The sequence below is a fragment of the Rhagoletis zephyria genome, unplaced genomic scaffold, assembly GCF_001687245.7.
Source record: "Rhagoletis zephyria isolate East Lansing unplaced genomic scaffold, Rhagoletis_zephyria_1.1 Rzeph_scaffold_00150, whole genome shotgun sequence".
NCBI lineage: Eukaryota > Metazoa > Arthropoda > Insecta > Diptera > Tephritidae > Rhagoletis > Rhagoletis zephyria.
In genome coordinates, this window is record NW_016157234.1 from 117,172 (window position 1) to 133,978 (window position 16,807).

General features: G+C 39.4%; 2 protein-coding genes across 8 annotated transcripts in view; both read right to left on the reverse strand.

Annotated features, from left to right (window-relative positions):
- Positions 1–5,958, reverse strand: part of mEFTs (elongation factor Ts, mitochondrial) — an 18,169-nt gene extending 12,211 nt beyond the window's left edge. Inside the window, exons 1-3 of one of the 7 annotated variants that reach the window (XM_017639317.1) lie at positions 5,888–5,958; positions 5,156–5,327; positions 4,843–5,091 (exon numbers count right to left, since the gene is read on the reverse strand). In XM_017639317.1, the coding sequence (XP_017494806.1) occupies positions 4,843–5,091; positions 5,156–5,311 (405 nt within the window). In that variant the 5' untranslated portion in view covers positions 5,312–5,327; positions 5,888–5,958. Of the gene's footprint in view, positions 1–4,842; positions 5,092–5,155; positions 5,485–5,787 lie in introns of all 7 variants that reach the window. The other 6 variants (XM_017639325.1, XM_017639303.1, XM_017639311.1 and 3 more) reach the window with 6 other exon arrangements.
- Positions 5,959–8,484: 2,526 nt separating this feature from the next.
- LOC108382889 (uncharacterized) lies at positions 8,485–14,556 on the reverse strand. Its single transcript, XM_017639259.1, has one exon. The coding sequence runs from the start codon at positions 14,554–14,556 to the stop codon at positions 8,485–8,487; it is 6,072 nt and encodes a 2,023-aa protein (XP_017494748.1).
- Positions 14,557–16,807: the final 2,251 nt, after the last annotated feature.

Genomic DNA, 16,807 nt, shown 5'->3' on the forward strand with positions numbered 1-16,807 from the left:
CGCAATGCGGGATCCCGCGTGTGCCCAAAATAGCCCATAAATCATGCCTGTACTCAACAAAATGGGTAATAGAGAGCGAAAATTCGAGCGTATTCGATCGTAAGTGTATTCTTCTTCCTGCCCGAAATAGCCCGAAATTTTCTCCGAGTAAAAATGGATAAAGTGTCAAAGTGCATATCAGCTGTATTGTGTTTACATGTTGCCTGCATTTACTTGGTGCTTTTAAGGAAAAGTGAATGGCCTGTTGATGTATTTTCAATCTATGTACTTAAAATCAAATTTGTGAAACCAAAATTCAATTTCCAAGTGTTTGCATTTAATACCATGTTCTGACCGACAATCAAAACATTCTCCCTTCATTTTCTTTTCATTTACAACCTTTAACTTTCATTCTTATTTTGCTTTGGCCAGGCAATTAACAATAAATCCGAAATGGCGTATTAAAGATGATAAAATATGACTTCCACTTACGGGAAAGAAACTACTTAAATATAATTAATCGATTCTCGATTCACAACATCAAAGTCATCAGCAGATTTTTGCGAAAAGTTACCTTGCCATACTTATTTACTACTTAACAAGAATTTTAGCAAAATGTTGCTGATTTTGGTTAAATAAATCATTTATTTCAAAGAAATTTTTATTTATTATTTTTGTAAATTTCTGGAAACCGATTGAAACCTGTGATTGAAATGGTTTCGGTATCGTTCCTTTTCAGGTCAAGATAACGGTTACGGTTTCGGTTTCGGTTTTGAAAAACGAAACGGTTTTAAACGGTTACGGTTTCGGTTTGGGTTTCGGTTTCATTCCTTGGTTAAAAGAGCTCACTGTGTGCCATCGAGTTAGATCGAATAACTTATTTTTCAGTCGAGAAATGTAATTTTGAAATTTGCAAATTTCTATGGTGTATTTTTCGTAAAAACTATGATTTATAAAAATATATTTCATTTATAAACAATGATGATATATCATGAGTGTGCGTGATTTATAAAACCATCAACGTGACCGTGCGTGAACTCACGCACCTATCTCTAGTATGTATGTACAGTATCGGTCATATCTATAGCACGCCATTTCAAAGTGATATTGTGTACCAATTATGCTTATTTATTTATTTTTAAGAATTTTCAATTAAAATACAGTTCTTTCTCTAACAAACCCCATATAAACCCAAGTTTAAAAATTTGTAGAAAACTTAAAAAAATGGCAACAAATTTTCACCTAATTTTCCAACTTTTTTCTCGGAAGTGGTAGAATTTTTTTGAGTAGTTTTTTAGCCACTGCAATTTTAGTCTGATAATGTGCAAATTTCAAGTGGCTACGAATTACCGTTAATTTTTTAGAATTTTTTTTGTCGCATTGGCTTCCATATAATGAATAAACTCAATTTATTTGTATATGTATGAAAACCGCACACCTTTGGCGAAAAAAATTCTAAAAAATCAACGGTAACTTTCAGTCACTTGGAACTTGCACATTATCAGACTAAAATTGATTGGGCTATAAAACTGTGTATTCAGAAAAATTCAAACACTTCCGAGAAAAAAGTTTGAAATTTAGGTGAAAATTCGTTGCACTTTTTTGAAGTTTTCTACAAATTGTTAAACCTGGGTTTATATAGGGTTTGTACGAGAAAGAACTGTATTTTAATTGAAAATTCACAAAAATAAATAAATAAACATAAGTTGCACACAATATCACTTTGAAATGGCGTGCTATAGATATGACCGATACTGTACATACAGTAGCCAAATATACACCCCTATGCTGTAATCCGTCGTAGATTCGATTTTGCTACGAATCGTAAAATTGGTATGCTGAAATCCGCGTTGTCGTATCGTAATTTCGAAATTCGTAGGCAATCTTCGAAATTCGTAATGTTGGTATGCCTGAATCCGACGTAGCTGTCATTTTTATGTATTTGTCGGAAATTTTGTACGAATAGCAACTCGTGTCGGAGCGATGCAAATTGTTTTAAGATATCAGTAAAATAAAGTGTAAACGCAAAAATATGTAAAAATGAATATGATATGAAAAAAAAATTTATTATTAAATGTTTACAAAATTAACAGATCGAAGATCACAACAAATCGCTCGCAATACGAACAACTGGTGGAATACATGAGCGAAAAGCCGGACATTGGTCGAGGTTTTGTAAAAGGAGCTAAAGAGGATGTGTTGGAATTTCGGGAAAGCGTTCCAAGAATTAAAGCGGCACAATATCTAGTGTAATGGAGGCCCTTAAAAGGAGGGAGCTTACATTTTATCATTTAAGCTAAATGGATCAGAACAATCTCCTTTGTATATTAATGCAACTGTAAGCTGTTCTTCCTCCTGGGACAAAAGTGCGCCGGCCACTGAATCCTTTGTATTCTACTTAATTAAGGAAAAGTCATTTCAAATAATGATTAAACAATTTTTTTTTTTAATTTCACTGTTCACTTGCGATTATCACTAATTTAGTTGGCAACGCCGTTGATAGTTACGATCGGATTACAGCATACGGGTGATAAATTGCGCCGCGACATTTACGTAAGTTTTGGTAATTTTTCTTTTGCTTTTTTATTGTTTATTATTTTTTTATGAAAGTATAGCTCATTACGAACCATATAAACCCAAATTTCAGACTTTACGCAACAATTATGAAAAATCTGCAAGTTTCACAAAAATGTCAATCTTTTTTTTTTTAAACGAATCTTTAGAAAAAAATTGGTATGATGCTTTCCATTTCCAAACAACCGGTCAGGTACGAGCATGATTTTTAATTTCGACCAAACTCAAATACATTGTTTGTAGGTCCAAATAATGAGAAACGTATTTTTTCTTTTGGCTCGGAAAAATTTTTCGGCCGAATTAAACGCGATTTTGTTTTTCAGGAAAAAATCGATTATTCGAATTGACAGTGAGAATTTTTTTTTAAAATGTCCATAACTTTGTCAAAATTTAATATGTTCCATTTAGTTAAACAATATAAGAATATTGTAGTATGTACCACAAAAACGAATATTTTCTATAAAAAAACATAACTCAGAAAAAAAATCTTCGCTATTAGAGATTTGGGTTGATTGTAGTTCAAAGTGTCTCTTTCCCGGTAAAAAAAGTTTGAGAGAAAACAAAAATACACTCTTTGAGAAATTAAATTTAAAAAAAAATTTGCACTTTTTTATTGTTAAATAAAAAATTTTAAATAATGAAAATCAACAATTATATCATTCTATCTTGAAGTGGCAAGAATTACTGACATTTGAGTAAAAATATTGTTGGAATCTATTAAATTTTGACAAAGTTATGGGCATTTAAAAAAAAATTCTCACTGTCAATTCGAATAATCGATTTTTGCCTGAAAAACAAAATCGCGTTTAATTCGGCCGAAAAATTTTTCCGAGCCAAAAGAAAAAATACGTGTCTCATTATTTGGACCAACAAACAATGTATTTGAGTTTGGTCGAAATTAAAAATCATGCTCGTACTTGACCGGTTGTCTGGAAATGGAAAGCATCGTATGCAGTTTTGTAGCTTATTATTGAAACTGCAGTTTTTATAATTTTTGTACGAGGTCCGGTTTTTGTTAGAAGAAAGAATAGCTCTTTCATAGAAAAACAAGTAAGAAAGTCTAAGTTCGGGCGGAGCCGAACATTAAATACCCGGCGCAAGTATTAAATATATGTTTTTCACCTTTCCGAAAGCTACCGCTACATGGTAAACCGGGGTGTATCCATTTTGAGTAAATAAGCGTCCTTTAATTTCGAAATATTGAAGTTTCAAGCATTTCTGAAATTAACTGTTATATGAAAAGCGGCTGTAATTTTAGTTCGATTTCAATAATTTTCAACGTTTTGCTTCTATGTGGCAGGCACAATAACCACACCGAGTTTGGTACAAATTGGTAGAACGGTTACCGAGATACATATAGAGAGATACAGATATTTTATCCTAAACGTATTTATTGGTAAAGAATTGTTGCAAGCATCAGTTTTGAATAAATTAGTTTCAATAATTACTGATTTATCGAAGATTTCGTATTTCTCNTATCCTAAACGTATTTCTTGGTAACGAATTGTTGCAAGCATCAATTTTGAATAAATTAGCTTCAATAATTACTGATTTATCGAAGATTTCGTATTTCTCTAAATTACCGTTATATGGGATGTGGGCGTGGTTATTGTGAGATTTTTAAAATTTTCGGCCGTTTCGTATGTTATACCAAGGTTAACCACTGTGTCAAGTTTGCAAGAAATTAGTGCAGCTGTTACCAAATTATAAACATGTGACCATAAGTGGGCGTGGCTACGCCCATTTTCCAAAAATTTATAATATTCTTATTTTTCGTCTAAAACTTATTGTAAATATCAATTTTGAGTGAATAATCTTCAGTAGTTACTAAAATATCGCAGTTTTCGTACTTCGGAAAACTACCGTTATATGGGAGGTAGGCGTGGTTATTGTCCGATTTTGCCCATTTTCAATACCATCCGTCCTACGCCCGAAAGAAGTGCACATATCAAGTTTCGTTAAGATATCTCAATTTTTACTCGAGTTATCGTGTGCACAGACAGACAATCACCGCTTAATCGATTTCTCTTTTAATCCTGATCATTTATGTATACAATTGTCTATATCTATCTCGATTCGTTTTGCCTGTTACAAACAACCGTTATGTGAACAAAGTTATAATACCCTTGTGCACAAGTGCGCTCGGGTATAATAACAACCATCAAATAAACAAAAGAAAAATAGCCAAAACTTGCTAAGATGTCGCGTCCTGATTTATATTTTGGCCACTGCGTGTATATTCATTGTTTAACTCTAATAATGCATAATTAAGATATTTCTGGTACATACCTTCCACAAATCACCATCAAAATCATTGGTTTCAGTGTACTTGGCGCAAATACGTGAAACGTGATCTACGAAACTTTTGAAATGTTCGTTTCGTGCGACAAAATCGGTCTCGCAGTTCACTTCTACCATGGCCCCGATGTTACCATGAATAAGTACGCCTACCAGACCTTGAGCAGTAGGACGTTCAGAGAGCTTTGTGGCTTTTGACCAACCAAGACTTTGGGCTTGTTCATTTAACCACTTCTCTGCCTGAAAGCAAATTGAAGAGCATGAAACTATTAAACATAAGTATGTGGGTAAGTATAGCGCTTACCAAATTTATATCATTATTATATATCTCCAGCGCTTTCTTGCAATTGGCAAATGTATATCCAGTCTTCTTGCGAAGCGCTGCCAATGCGCTCGTTTCACCACCGGCTAAGGCTATGCGTGTGGTGTGGAATACGCGGGTGAATTGCTGCAGCAACATATTTGACAACTTTTCCCTATTTGGAATATCCGCAAATGACTTCAATGCATCAAACTTGTTGGCTTCCAGACAATAGTTGCATTCCAGATGCTTCACGATTTGCAGGTTTTTACAGGAAGTCGTTCCAGGTGACCACCTCCCATAAGGTTTATTAATGGGGAAAACAGCTGTTCCTGCAAATCGTGAATTTCGTGAATATCGTGAAGCATCTGGAACGCAACTAATATAACACGTGAAGAGCTGCCAAGGAAACCAAACAATATCATGTTTATTCATAGAAAACAAATCAAATCAATTTTCAATTGAGTTTTGAAGCGAGCGGAGGCATTTGAAAAGTTTTGAATTGTTTAAAAAAAACTACATTAAATAGGCGCTTAATTCCCAAATATTGGGAAAACCCGTATTGCGAACAGTACAGGAGGATCTCCTCGGTTGTTTTAAATAGTGTATTGCTAATAAGCCCGTTTATACGCTACTTTTGGTCTTGGAAGAGTAGTGGAGCAACTAGCGCCGTTGGTAAGATCTATTTCACCTGATTTTTGTACACTTGAATTTTGTAAAAACACCGGTAATTACTTTTCGGGCAGCTTTCCTGGTTGCACAACAAAATGCGGACGGTTGCGGCTGTCAAATTGCCATTTGACGGCAAGCAGCTGTTGGCCAAAGGAAGCTGCCATCGCGTTTAAATTATAAATTAGGCAGTCGTTCACTTGTAGATGGCGCTGGGCGTTAAGCGGAAGTCGTTAGTTTTGTGCGATACATTGGTGAAGTGACATACACATCCTATGGAGGTCCGGTTTTATTTACGTTTAAAATACATTAAATAACGCACAAAAACCAGCAATGTATATTTTTTTAATTGCACTAAAACAACGACTTCCGCTTTATGCCCAGCGTAAATCGATAAAATCGATATATATTTACTATTGACACTTACTTTCATGTTAATGCAAACGCCTTTTGGTATTAAACAATTGCAATCTCTTAAAATATGCATTTATAAAATGAAAACTTGACCCTTGTAGCTCTGCTAGCATGGCACAGCCATCAACATCCACCGGTGCTATTAAACGCCCATGCTCGAAGCAGAAGTTAGTTTACAATCGACCCAAACCGGATGTCCTCAATAGCATTTTAAAGTCGCGGGCCAATCCACGCTATCGCTCACGTCGTCTTTGGTATGAATTAAATATGCCCGAGTGTACATCTGCAATCTTTGACGGAAGAATGTTATCCACGTCGCTCCCGCATAGCTTATTATGCCACACACGCGAGATGCGTTCGAAGAACAAACAGAAAGTGAGAAAGAAGGAGAGTAAGTACAACCTGATGTTATTGGCGAAAGCATTACCAACCGGAAGCAGCTAAAGACTGTAACAATTCTAATTTTATATTCACGATTTTTGTCCAGGAGTGCGCACATATATGGAAATGCGCTTGGAGCGAGAGAATTTTCGCACGAAATTAATTGATCTAATTACCTGTGAAGACGATGAAGTCGAAATGATGGCCGAGGATGGTATAGAGAAGTTTCCCAACAAGAATGAAAAACAAATGCTGCGTTACTACTATTATATAAAGCATGGTATCGACACGATTCATGTGGCACCCATGGGCATTCGTGTGCTCAACAAGTGAGTGGTATCAAGAGTAATTAGTCTTGCTTGTACTTAATGTTTCGACATTTCTTCTCTCATTGAAGGATTAAACTACTCATAAGGCCAGAACTAAAGAAATGGCAAACCGAATTTAACGAAACCATCAATGAAATTAAGGCTGACTATATATTCGCTATGAAGAAGGCTGTTATCGATTTTGTGCTGAATAATTCATTGCAGGGTTTACGCAAAGACAAGGAGCAATCATTAACGCCGGAAAGAAAGGAGGTCAAAGTAATGATGAATCGTTGGCGATATCGGTAAGTGGTAAATTCCAAATTTTTTGTGAAACGAAAATAACATTTGTGTAGATAAATTCAGATTTTTCGAAATTGTATAATTTTTGGGAACTTTATTTTAAAATTTACATGTATTTTGTTTTTGCTTTGGTGGCATAAACTCAGCAAACATTTCGAGTCTTAAATGAGTCTTTAAGGAGTCCTACTTCGGAGGCTTCACGCTCATAATGAGCTCATTTAAGAGTCCGTAAGGAGAGTGATTCCCTTCCTTCGAAGGTCGACTTATATGAGCTTAAATTCATACATCAAATGAGCCTCAATATGAGTCATATTGGAGTATTATTGACCTCATATACGGCTCATTTTGGATTCTTTTAAAACAATTATTGGCCTCATATACATATGAATAATTTCAGACTCTTTTTTAGGCTCTTATCGGCCTTATAAATTACTACATTCGGACTCTTATTTTAGATTGTTCTTTGAGTCTTATTGAACGCACTATATATCTTTCAAATAACATACATACATACTTACGTGCATATACACATTCCAACATGCATTTAATGGCAGAAGCTGCTTAATTTTGTTCATTTTTGTTTTCTAATTATTTTAAATTTCTGTATAAACAAGTTTAGATGTAAATTTCGAATCTTTATTGTTTTTATATTGGCACCAGGTGCTGACTCATAACTTGGATCTTAAAAATTTTGTTGTTTTTGAAACTCATATTTCTTACCTACCTAGGACTCCTTGGGGCTTATATATTCTGAACGCTCAGAATATGTTGTAACCGCATTGAACATTGCAGGGTGGTAACTTGCAAGGCAATAATTTGGGCTGTTAGGATAGCCGATCGAGACCCATTTATTTGGGCTTGCTTCAGTGGCTGGGAATGTTCTTGGCTATCCTATTTGATCTTAACTGTACACACAGCAATAATGCAGGAGCTGGAGTAGAACTTGCTTTTTAGCCGTTTATTTCTAAAAGAAGTACAAATAGTAAAGGGAAAAAATACATATTTCGACACTTACCCCAGTTTTCGCTCCCGCTTGCAACGCGTGGTCCAATAAAATTTAAGCAAAATGGTTCCGTTTGGCGAAAAGTTACGATTTTATACTTCAAAATATAACGGAGCAAGCGGACAGCGAAGCAAAGCGAGATGAAAACAGGGTTGCACATAAATTACATGTATTCACATTAAACAAATTTCATATCTTGACATAGAACATACTAGGCAATAACATCGATTCATCATAAACGTTAAAACACTGAACTAATCATCCACATCCCCGCCCCCGTGAATCGAGCCAGATTCACAAACAGCTACGTCCAGTTTCGCCAGCTTGGATGCAGGACGCCTGACTATTCCGGTAGAGGTTAACACATCTGCCCGACGAACCTGCCCATCCTTACCGGGGAAGACTCTTTCTATCCGACCGCGCCGCCACTCTTTTCTAGGCTGCCTCATATCACAAATAAATACAAGATCTCCTTCCTCCAGTGGCGTTGTGGGCAAACACCACTTCACCCGACGTGTCAGCGTTGGTAGATATTCTTCCACCCATCGTTTCCAAAACCGATCTCGCATCTGCCTAGCTATGCGCCACTGTTTCCGTAGTGAACAAAACTTCTCGGGAGGATCGGTGCAACTTGGCGTTTGTGCTGTGTTCGCGCTACCCAACAGGAAATGGTTCGGCGTCAGGGGTTCTTCTTGATCTGGCGCCACAGGCAAATGAGTCAGCGGACGCGAATTTACTATATTTTCTGCCTCAACCAGCAAGCTGTTAAATGTATGTTCCTTTGGGCTTATCTCTTTCATCGTATGGTTCAGCACCTTCTTCACACATTGCACCATCCGTTCCCAAACTCCTCCCTCAGAGGGATTCTCCGGGCAATTAAAAACCCACTCAACGCCTTTGTTTGACAATTCGCTTTGCAATGCGCAGCAGTCAAACACATCAGACACCCGCCTCAACTCACCAGCCACGCCAACGAAATTCTTGCCGTTATCCGACCGAATCCTCTTTGGCACACCTCTTCGATTCATGAAGTTCCTGATCGCTATAATACATGCATCGGTTGAAAGATCATACGCAAGCTCCAAATGTATGGCCCTTGTGGTTAGGCACGTAAATAGTGCTACCCACCGCTTTTCTGTTCGCCGTCCTATGGTCACGTTTACCGGGCCAAAGTAATCAAGTCCAGTATATGTGAATGGCCGCGCATAAGGTGTCGCACGGTCTTCTGGCAACAGCCCCATCTTCGGCGTAACAGGTCGCGCCTTTCTTATCCTGCATACATTACAGCTACTGATGATACCGCGTAAACAGTTCCTTAAATTGGGAATCCAGTACTTCCGCCGTATTATGCTTATTGTGGCCTCTGTATTTTGGTGCATCATTCTACTATGTTCATGAGCTACTAGAAGCTTAGTGAATGCATGTAAGGGTGGTAAAATAATTGGGCGCTTCGTCTCATATGGCAGCCATCCGATCGCGTCCAGACGACCACAGGCACGCAGAGTTCCTTCATCGTCAATGTACGGCGTGAGTGTGTACAAAGGGCTATCCTTTCGCACGGCGAGTCCCTTTCCCAGTCTGTTCATTTCAGTACCAAATTGTTCCCGCTGAACGTGTCGACACAGTAGGCGTTCAGCTGAGTCAATCTCCACAGCAGTTAATCCGTAATCTGTCGCAATAGTTGTCCTTCTTTTCTTTGGCTTGCAGTTGTTTATGAACCGAATTACCCAGGCGATTACTCTACAAACTGTGTTGAACGCTGAAAATCTGTCAAAGTTTATTAACGATTGTTTAGTTATTATAAGTGCGTATTTTGGGCGAAGCTCTTCCTGGTCGCTAGAAAGGTCAGAGGTTACGTTATCAGTTGGCCAAAACTGCTCGCTTGAATATAAAAATGCAGGTCCTGTAAACCAGCGGGAAGATGGACTTAAATTCACGTCTCGGTTTACTCTCGTCGCCTCGTCCGCAATATTATGCTTTGTTGGCACCCATCTCCAATCCGACGGCTTCGAAACATTGAGGATTTCGGCTATTCTATGTGCTTCACACGGCTTATAGCGGCAATGCTTACTCGATATCCACTTGAGCACCGTTCTCGAGTCACTCCAAAGGATGTATCGATCGAAGCGTACAGTATGTTCCCCCGCTATGGTTGTCATCATTCGCGACCCCAGCAATGCGGCTTGTAATTCTAAACGCGGAATGGTTAGCAGCTTAAGGGGTGCGCTTCTTGTCTTGGCCAGTACTAAGGAAACCTCTACATCGCCGGCTGAATTCTCCGCTCTCCAGTACGCTACTGCTCCAAATGCATCTTCACTGGCATCGACAAATATGTGTAATTGCAGGGACTCCGGCATTCCCATCCGGAAATAATGGCGCGGTACTTGACAATCCCCAACATTGAGCAGCTGCTTCCGAAAGTGATTCCACATTGCGTTTATTTCTCCCGTAACTGGCTCGTCCCAACCTAAGTTTCGTTTCCACATTTCGCGCATCATCAACTTGGCTGTTATTGTGAAATGACACAGGAATCCCAGCGGGTCGAATATAGACATGATGATACTCAATAATATTCGTTTTGTGGGTACTCGCTCACCTCTCATAATGGACGCATCGACATTGTGAAACTCTAAGCGGTAGGTGAAGTGATCATTTGACGGATGCCACAGCATTCCCAAAACTTTCCCGATGTCCATACTTTCCTTAGACTTAAATGGCAACATAGACGTCTCTCCGGCCAAAGCAGTAACGACTTCCGGAGCATTCGATCTGAACTTTCGCAACTGGAAACCTGCGTCGTTGTGGATATCCTTCACTTGCTGCGATATCCTTATGGCTTCTGAGGCGGAAGGGAAGCTATCAACATAATCGTCGACGTAATGATAATCGGTGATGGCTCGAATTGCCCGTGGATCGTGGCCGCTATGTTCCAAGGCATTTGTCACTTTAACATAATGGGCTGAGCATGGGGAGCACGCTGCTCCAAAGGTCATCACAGTCATTTCGTAAACGTCGGGTGGATCCTGGCTTGCGTAATTGCGCCACAGAAACCTCTGGGCATATCGATCTTCTGGCCGGATCACCACCTGGTGGAACATCTCCTGAATATCTGCACACACGGCTATGGCATCCTGTCGAAAATGAAATAAAATAGATAACAACGGTCGATATTCTTGAGGCCCTTTGAGAAGTTGGGAGTTCAATGATACTCCATGTGACATTGCTGCGGCATCAAACACAAGTCTGAACTTGTCCGGTTTGTGTGGGTTCGCTACCGCAAAATGAGGAAGATACCACGTCCTTGGATTGCTTTCGAGGACTTCGTGAGGCTGCAACTTACGCGCATAGTTTTTCTTGACGTAGCTATCTATGTTGTCCCGGTAAGCTTTAGCGAACTCCTGGTCCCGGGCGATTCTCTTTTCGATGTTTATCAAACGTTTTAGCGCCATGTTGTAGCTTTCAGGCAAATCGACGACGTCGTTCTTCCACAATAAGCCGGTTTGATAACGATGAAGTATCTTGACCGTTGTTGCCTCAAGGATTCGTTTAGCTCGTACATCATCTGCACTCTCAGAGGGTGGCGCAGCTCTCACTCCGAAAGATTCCGTGCTGAAATAATCTTCTATCATGTCACGCATTTGATGGTCTGATGTACTGACGTGAAGACACGACGGCTTCCTTAGTGGCATGTTATACGAAGGTCCAAACACGACACAACCCAAGTCCGTGAATGCAGCGTACGGCCCGTTTTGATTTACTACCAGTGGCTTGGTAGGCAATCCCAGGTGGCAGTGGTCTAGTCCGATGAGAAGTTTGGGAATGGCGTTTTCGTAAGGCTGCAAAGGCATCTTCCCTTTAAAACTAGTGGCGTTGCATATATCCCTTCTACTAAGGCTTTGTGAAGGAAGGTTCAAATCGGCGGCACCGTGTACGTTACGAAGTAAATGGCGCTTCTTCATACCCAGACCGCTGACGCAAAGATTAACGATAGCCACCATTTCACTAACTGCTTTACCTCCGAACCACTGGATCTCCACCCGGCTTGGTTTAGCCTTTAACCCTAGTTCCTGCACAAGTGAATCGTCCATCATCGTGATCGATGAACCCTCATCCAAGAGCGCATACGTGTCAATGCGTTTATTTGGGCCGTACAGTGTCACAGGGACTATCCGAAACAACAAATTTCCATGAGTGTGAGCGGAGCAGTTGAGAACGGAACTGTTGGCAGATCGTGTCCCGGCGGCAGCAGTAGACGGGACCAGAGCACCTACCTCACCATCATGCAGCAAATGATTGTGATACCGAGGGCACCCTTCAACTGGGCAGACTTTACGGCGGCGGCAATTACGAGTTGCATGTCCAGGTTGAAGACAACTGAAACACAGACGTAGACGTTTTACCGTTTTCCATCGTTCAGATACGGTAGCTTCAAGTAGGCGGCGGCACCCTGAAACCCTATGTTCGTTTTGGCATAAGACGCATTTTAAAACGCGTTGGTCCCCCGCAGCGTGTAACACTGCCCGACGCTTCGGCTCTCGACCTTCGTGATCTTGAACCATTTGCACAAAACTTGCGACCTCAGATAACCAATTGCTAAAATTAACAATAGTAGGATGTGGGTGAATCGAAGCGGAATATTTTGCCCAGTCTAACCGTTTACTAAAGGGCAATTTTGCAATTAATTCCTCTAACAATGTCGGATTCGTTAAATGCTTGTCTTCCCCTATTGACTGCAAAAACACGGTTAGATTTTTCGTAATCGTAGCAAACGAAATGAGTTTATAGATACCGGCTTCTGAAATACAGGGAACATCGCGTACCGCCTTAAGTTGGCTACGAACTAGCTGTTCAGGACGACCGAACCTACAACACAACTGCTCTATAATCGCACCGACATTATTTGGATGTATCAACAAAGACTTGACCGCTTCTCTTGCCTCGCCCTTGAGGCATTTATTTAAACGTTGATTATTTTCGAAATTTGTGTAGTTGTAAGCAGCACTTGACTCAATATATGACGCGTAAAATATAGGCCATTCCTCTGGCTGCCCGGAAAATTGTGGCAAATCCAGCATCTTTCGTGGTAACTGCAAATGATTAAATGATACTGCAGGACTCGACGACGTAGCTGACGAACCATGAAGTTGCGTGGCGGCAGGCCCAGAGGTGACGGCTAGTACATCGTTGTGCTGTTCTGCTGGCGACCATGCTGATGGACCGTAGTTTGCTGCGGCACCCCACGGAACCGGCTGTCTAACATGCGAAGTAATGGGTGGATTAACGATAGGTTGTGACTGGAATATAGTTGGTACGATCGCACGATTGTACGACGAATTCGTAACAGTAGTGTTTGGCGGCCCATTGAATGGCCCGTTACATGTCATAGCACCACTATGTATTACAGAATTAATGCTAAACGGCACGGCTGTAGCTGACGGAGCCCCTGATGTCCCGGTAAACATAACGGCACAATTTTGAGGTACACTTTGGCAGCGATTATTTGCACTTGTATTTGTAAACGTTGGCTGTGGCGGTGCTGCAGTTGGCAACGTCAACTGCGGTAAAACTGTATTTAAACGTTGGCGCTCGCCTTCTGCAATTTTAGTTTGTGCATCTTGTAATTGAACTTCTAACCTAGAAATTTGCTGTTGCATGGACAAAAGTAAGTTCATATTACATATATCGCTGGGAGAAGCCCCTGACGACATGGTGGTTGGCGCGGCAAAGTTAACCGAGGTGGCGTTGGCGATACCAACGTTGGCAGAGGCGTTGGTGACGTCGGCGCTGACAGAGGCATTGGGGATTTGGGCGCTGGCATAGGCGGTGCTGATTGGGGCGACGTTGGCAGGTGCGACACTGATTGGGGTGGTGCTGGCACACACGACCTTCCCCGGATCAGTTTTAGCAAAGGCACTATTATTTGTTGTATAAATTTCGCTTACCTGATGGGCAGGGCTGACTATATTGTTAATGGTAGTAGTTGGTGCTGACATAGCGGTGGTAACGGTTGTTTCAATGGCGGTGGAGGCAGCGACGGTGGCAGTGGCGGCGACGGTGGCAGTGGCGGCGACGGTGGCAGTGCCGGCGGCGGTGGCAGTGGTGGCGACGGTGGCAACACAAGTGGTCCGCGTTGGAGCGCTAAGTTGCACTGCCTTGGAAGGTGCTCTACTTGTTACCTGAGCGCTCTTTGGTTTCGCTGCAAATATGGTATTTGGTGCGGGCACAGGTTTGGCACTTGGTTCTGTAACCTTTGTTGTAGTTTGGACGGCTGGCGTTGAATTTTCTGGCTGTAATCGAGGGCTACGACGTACCGGCGAACGTAGCATTTCTTAATAAATTGCGAAGAAATGAATCGGCGGGCGTTCCACCCAGTGGGAAATAAAATTTGTACACACAGCAATAATGCAGGAGCTGGAGTAGAACTTGCTTTTTAGCCGTTTATTTCTAAAAGAAGTACAAATAGTAAAGGGAAAAAATACATATTTCGACACTTACCCCAGTTTTCGCTCCCGCTTGCAACGCGTGGTCCAATAAAATTTAAGCAAAATGGTTCCGTTTGGCGAAAAGTTACGATTTTATACTTCAAAATATAACGGAGCAAGCGGACAGCGAAGCAAAGCGAGATGAAAACAGGGTTGCACATAAATTACATGTATTCACATTAAACAAATTTCATATCTTGACATAGAACATACTAGGCAATAACATCGATTCATCATAAACGTTAAAACACTGAACTAATCATCCACATTTACAATGCGGCACCATTTTATTATAGAGTCCCGAATTTATAACAAACAAACAAAATTAAGCTAGAAAGAGAATAATAAGTGAACAAAACGAATTAATTTAGTAAATACGCGCATAGGGACGGGTATTATAAGTAAATAAGCACTCGTCAGAACTCTCATTGTGGGCTCTCTCAACTTTGCCGGATATGTAGCAAATCAAAGATGAAGTCGATCCGCTAGCTCACTACCACCCCATCCATGGTTTTGGAAAAAAATAGTTTTAGCCAATCTTGGCGCTTATATGCTCATCCGTTCCAAATGTTAACCAAGGTCAATTTCAGGAGAGTATTATTTTCAGTATATTTGATTTCAAAATTATATTTATTTTCTACAAATCTAAAATAATCGAAGATAATAGGGTGTAAGCTTAAGAAAACAATTATTCTTAGTGAAAGAAAATTTTAAGTTATAGGAATTTTTCGTAGGTATTGCTTACGTAGTACTTCAGTGCATGAAAAATCTATGTTTTATCTTAACCAGATAGTTAGTGTGGATGCTTTGAACCAAAAGCTTCCCACGTTCGTAAAATTACTTTTAGAATTTCAATGTAATTTAGTTATTACTGTTATTTATAAAATACCCGGAAAAATTAATTCAGTTAAGTACTATCAAAATTTAGATGTATGCCTATGTACTTGAGTCCATCAACTCAAAAAACTTCTACCGGCATGTATACAGGTTAATCTATAGTACCAGGTTGACCGAGCTTTGCCCGGAGTGCATATACTTTTTAAACATTTCAAGATTTGGATAGCTTTAAAAAAATATTTTGGAAATAAACCAAAAAAAATAGGATTTCCATATCTATTAAGTAAATTCCTTACTCTAAAATTTAGGTAAAATTTAGGCAACCCTATTCTGAAATATGCTGAAATGAATGGTACATATCTTGAGCGTATGTGTACTATGTATACATAACAAAAATGTTGATTGAGATTAACAAAATAAAAATTTTTATTATAAGTAAGCGTGGCAACTCTGATGGAAAATATTTTCTAACCAAAGTTCTCAACAATACCTTTCATTTGATATCCATATTGCGTTGTTTTAGATAAATTGTGGAGAATCGAAAATAAGTGGCAACCTTACACCTAAGACATAACATTTTGTGTATAGGGAAAGCATTGTTTAAGAACCTTCTCTTGGTACCCATAAAATGTAATATTTTACCTTATTTTCTAAACAAAAAATTAAATACATATGCGATTCAAAATAGATGGCAACCTTATTAAAAATATTTTCGAATTAGGGATCTTTAAAATACCTTCCATTTGATAACCATATTATCATGTTTTAATTAATTTGTAACTAATTTTGAATAGGTAGCAACCTTATACGAGTGTTCTCGGAGATATTGCCTACTCAGATAACCTTAAAATCCAAAACATTATCTGTGTACAAAATTTCATCAAAATCGTTAGAGCCGTTTCCGAGAACCCTATGGATATATATATATATATATATATATACAAGAATTGCTCGTTTAATGTAATAAGATATGTAAATATATACATATACATACATATATGTACGTTTAGTTCATTTATATTATTTCATTTACGTTCGTACATGCATGTACATATGTATATACATACATATGCTAAATGAAAACAAGTGCGAAATGTAAAAGAAGAAACCAGCGGCAAAATGCTGATGACACAGGAGCGGGTGCTTAATGATCTTATTTAAGCAAAGCTTTTCTCAATCCGCTCCACTGTCAAGCTGGTATAAAGCAAAAAAAAACAAAGGAAAAATTTATATCAAAGTGTATGTAATAACTTAAAGT

What these genes read in the sequence shown, in the direction of transcription:
- LOC108382889 (XM_017639259.1), bottom strand. Translation starts at nt 14,556, where the DNA reads ATGCTACGTTCGCCGGTACGTCGTAGCCCTCGATTACAGCCAGAAAAT.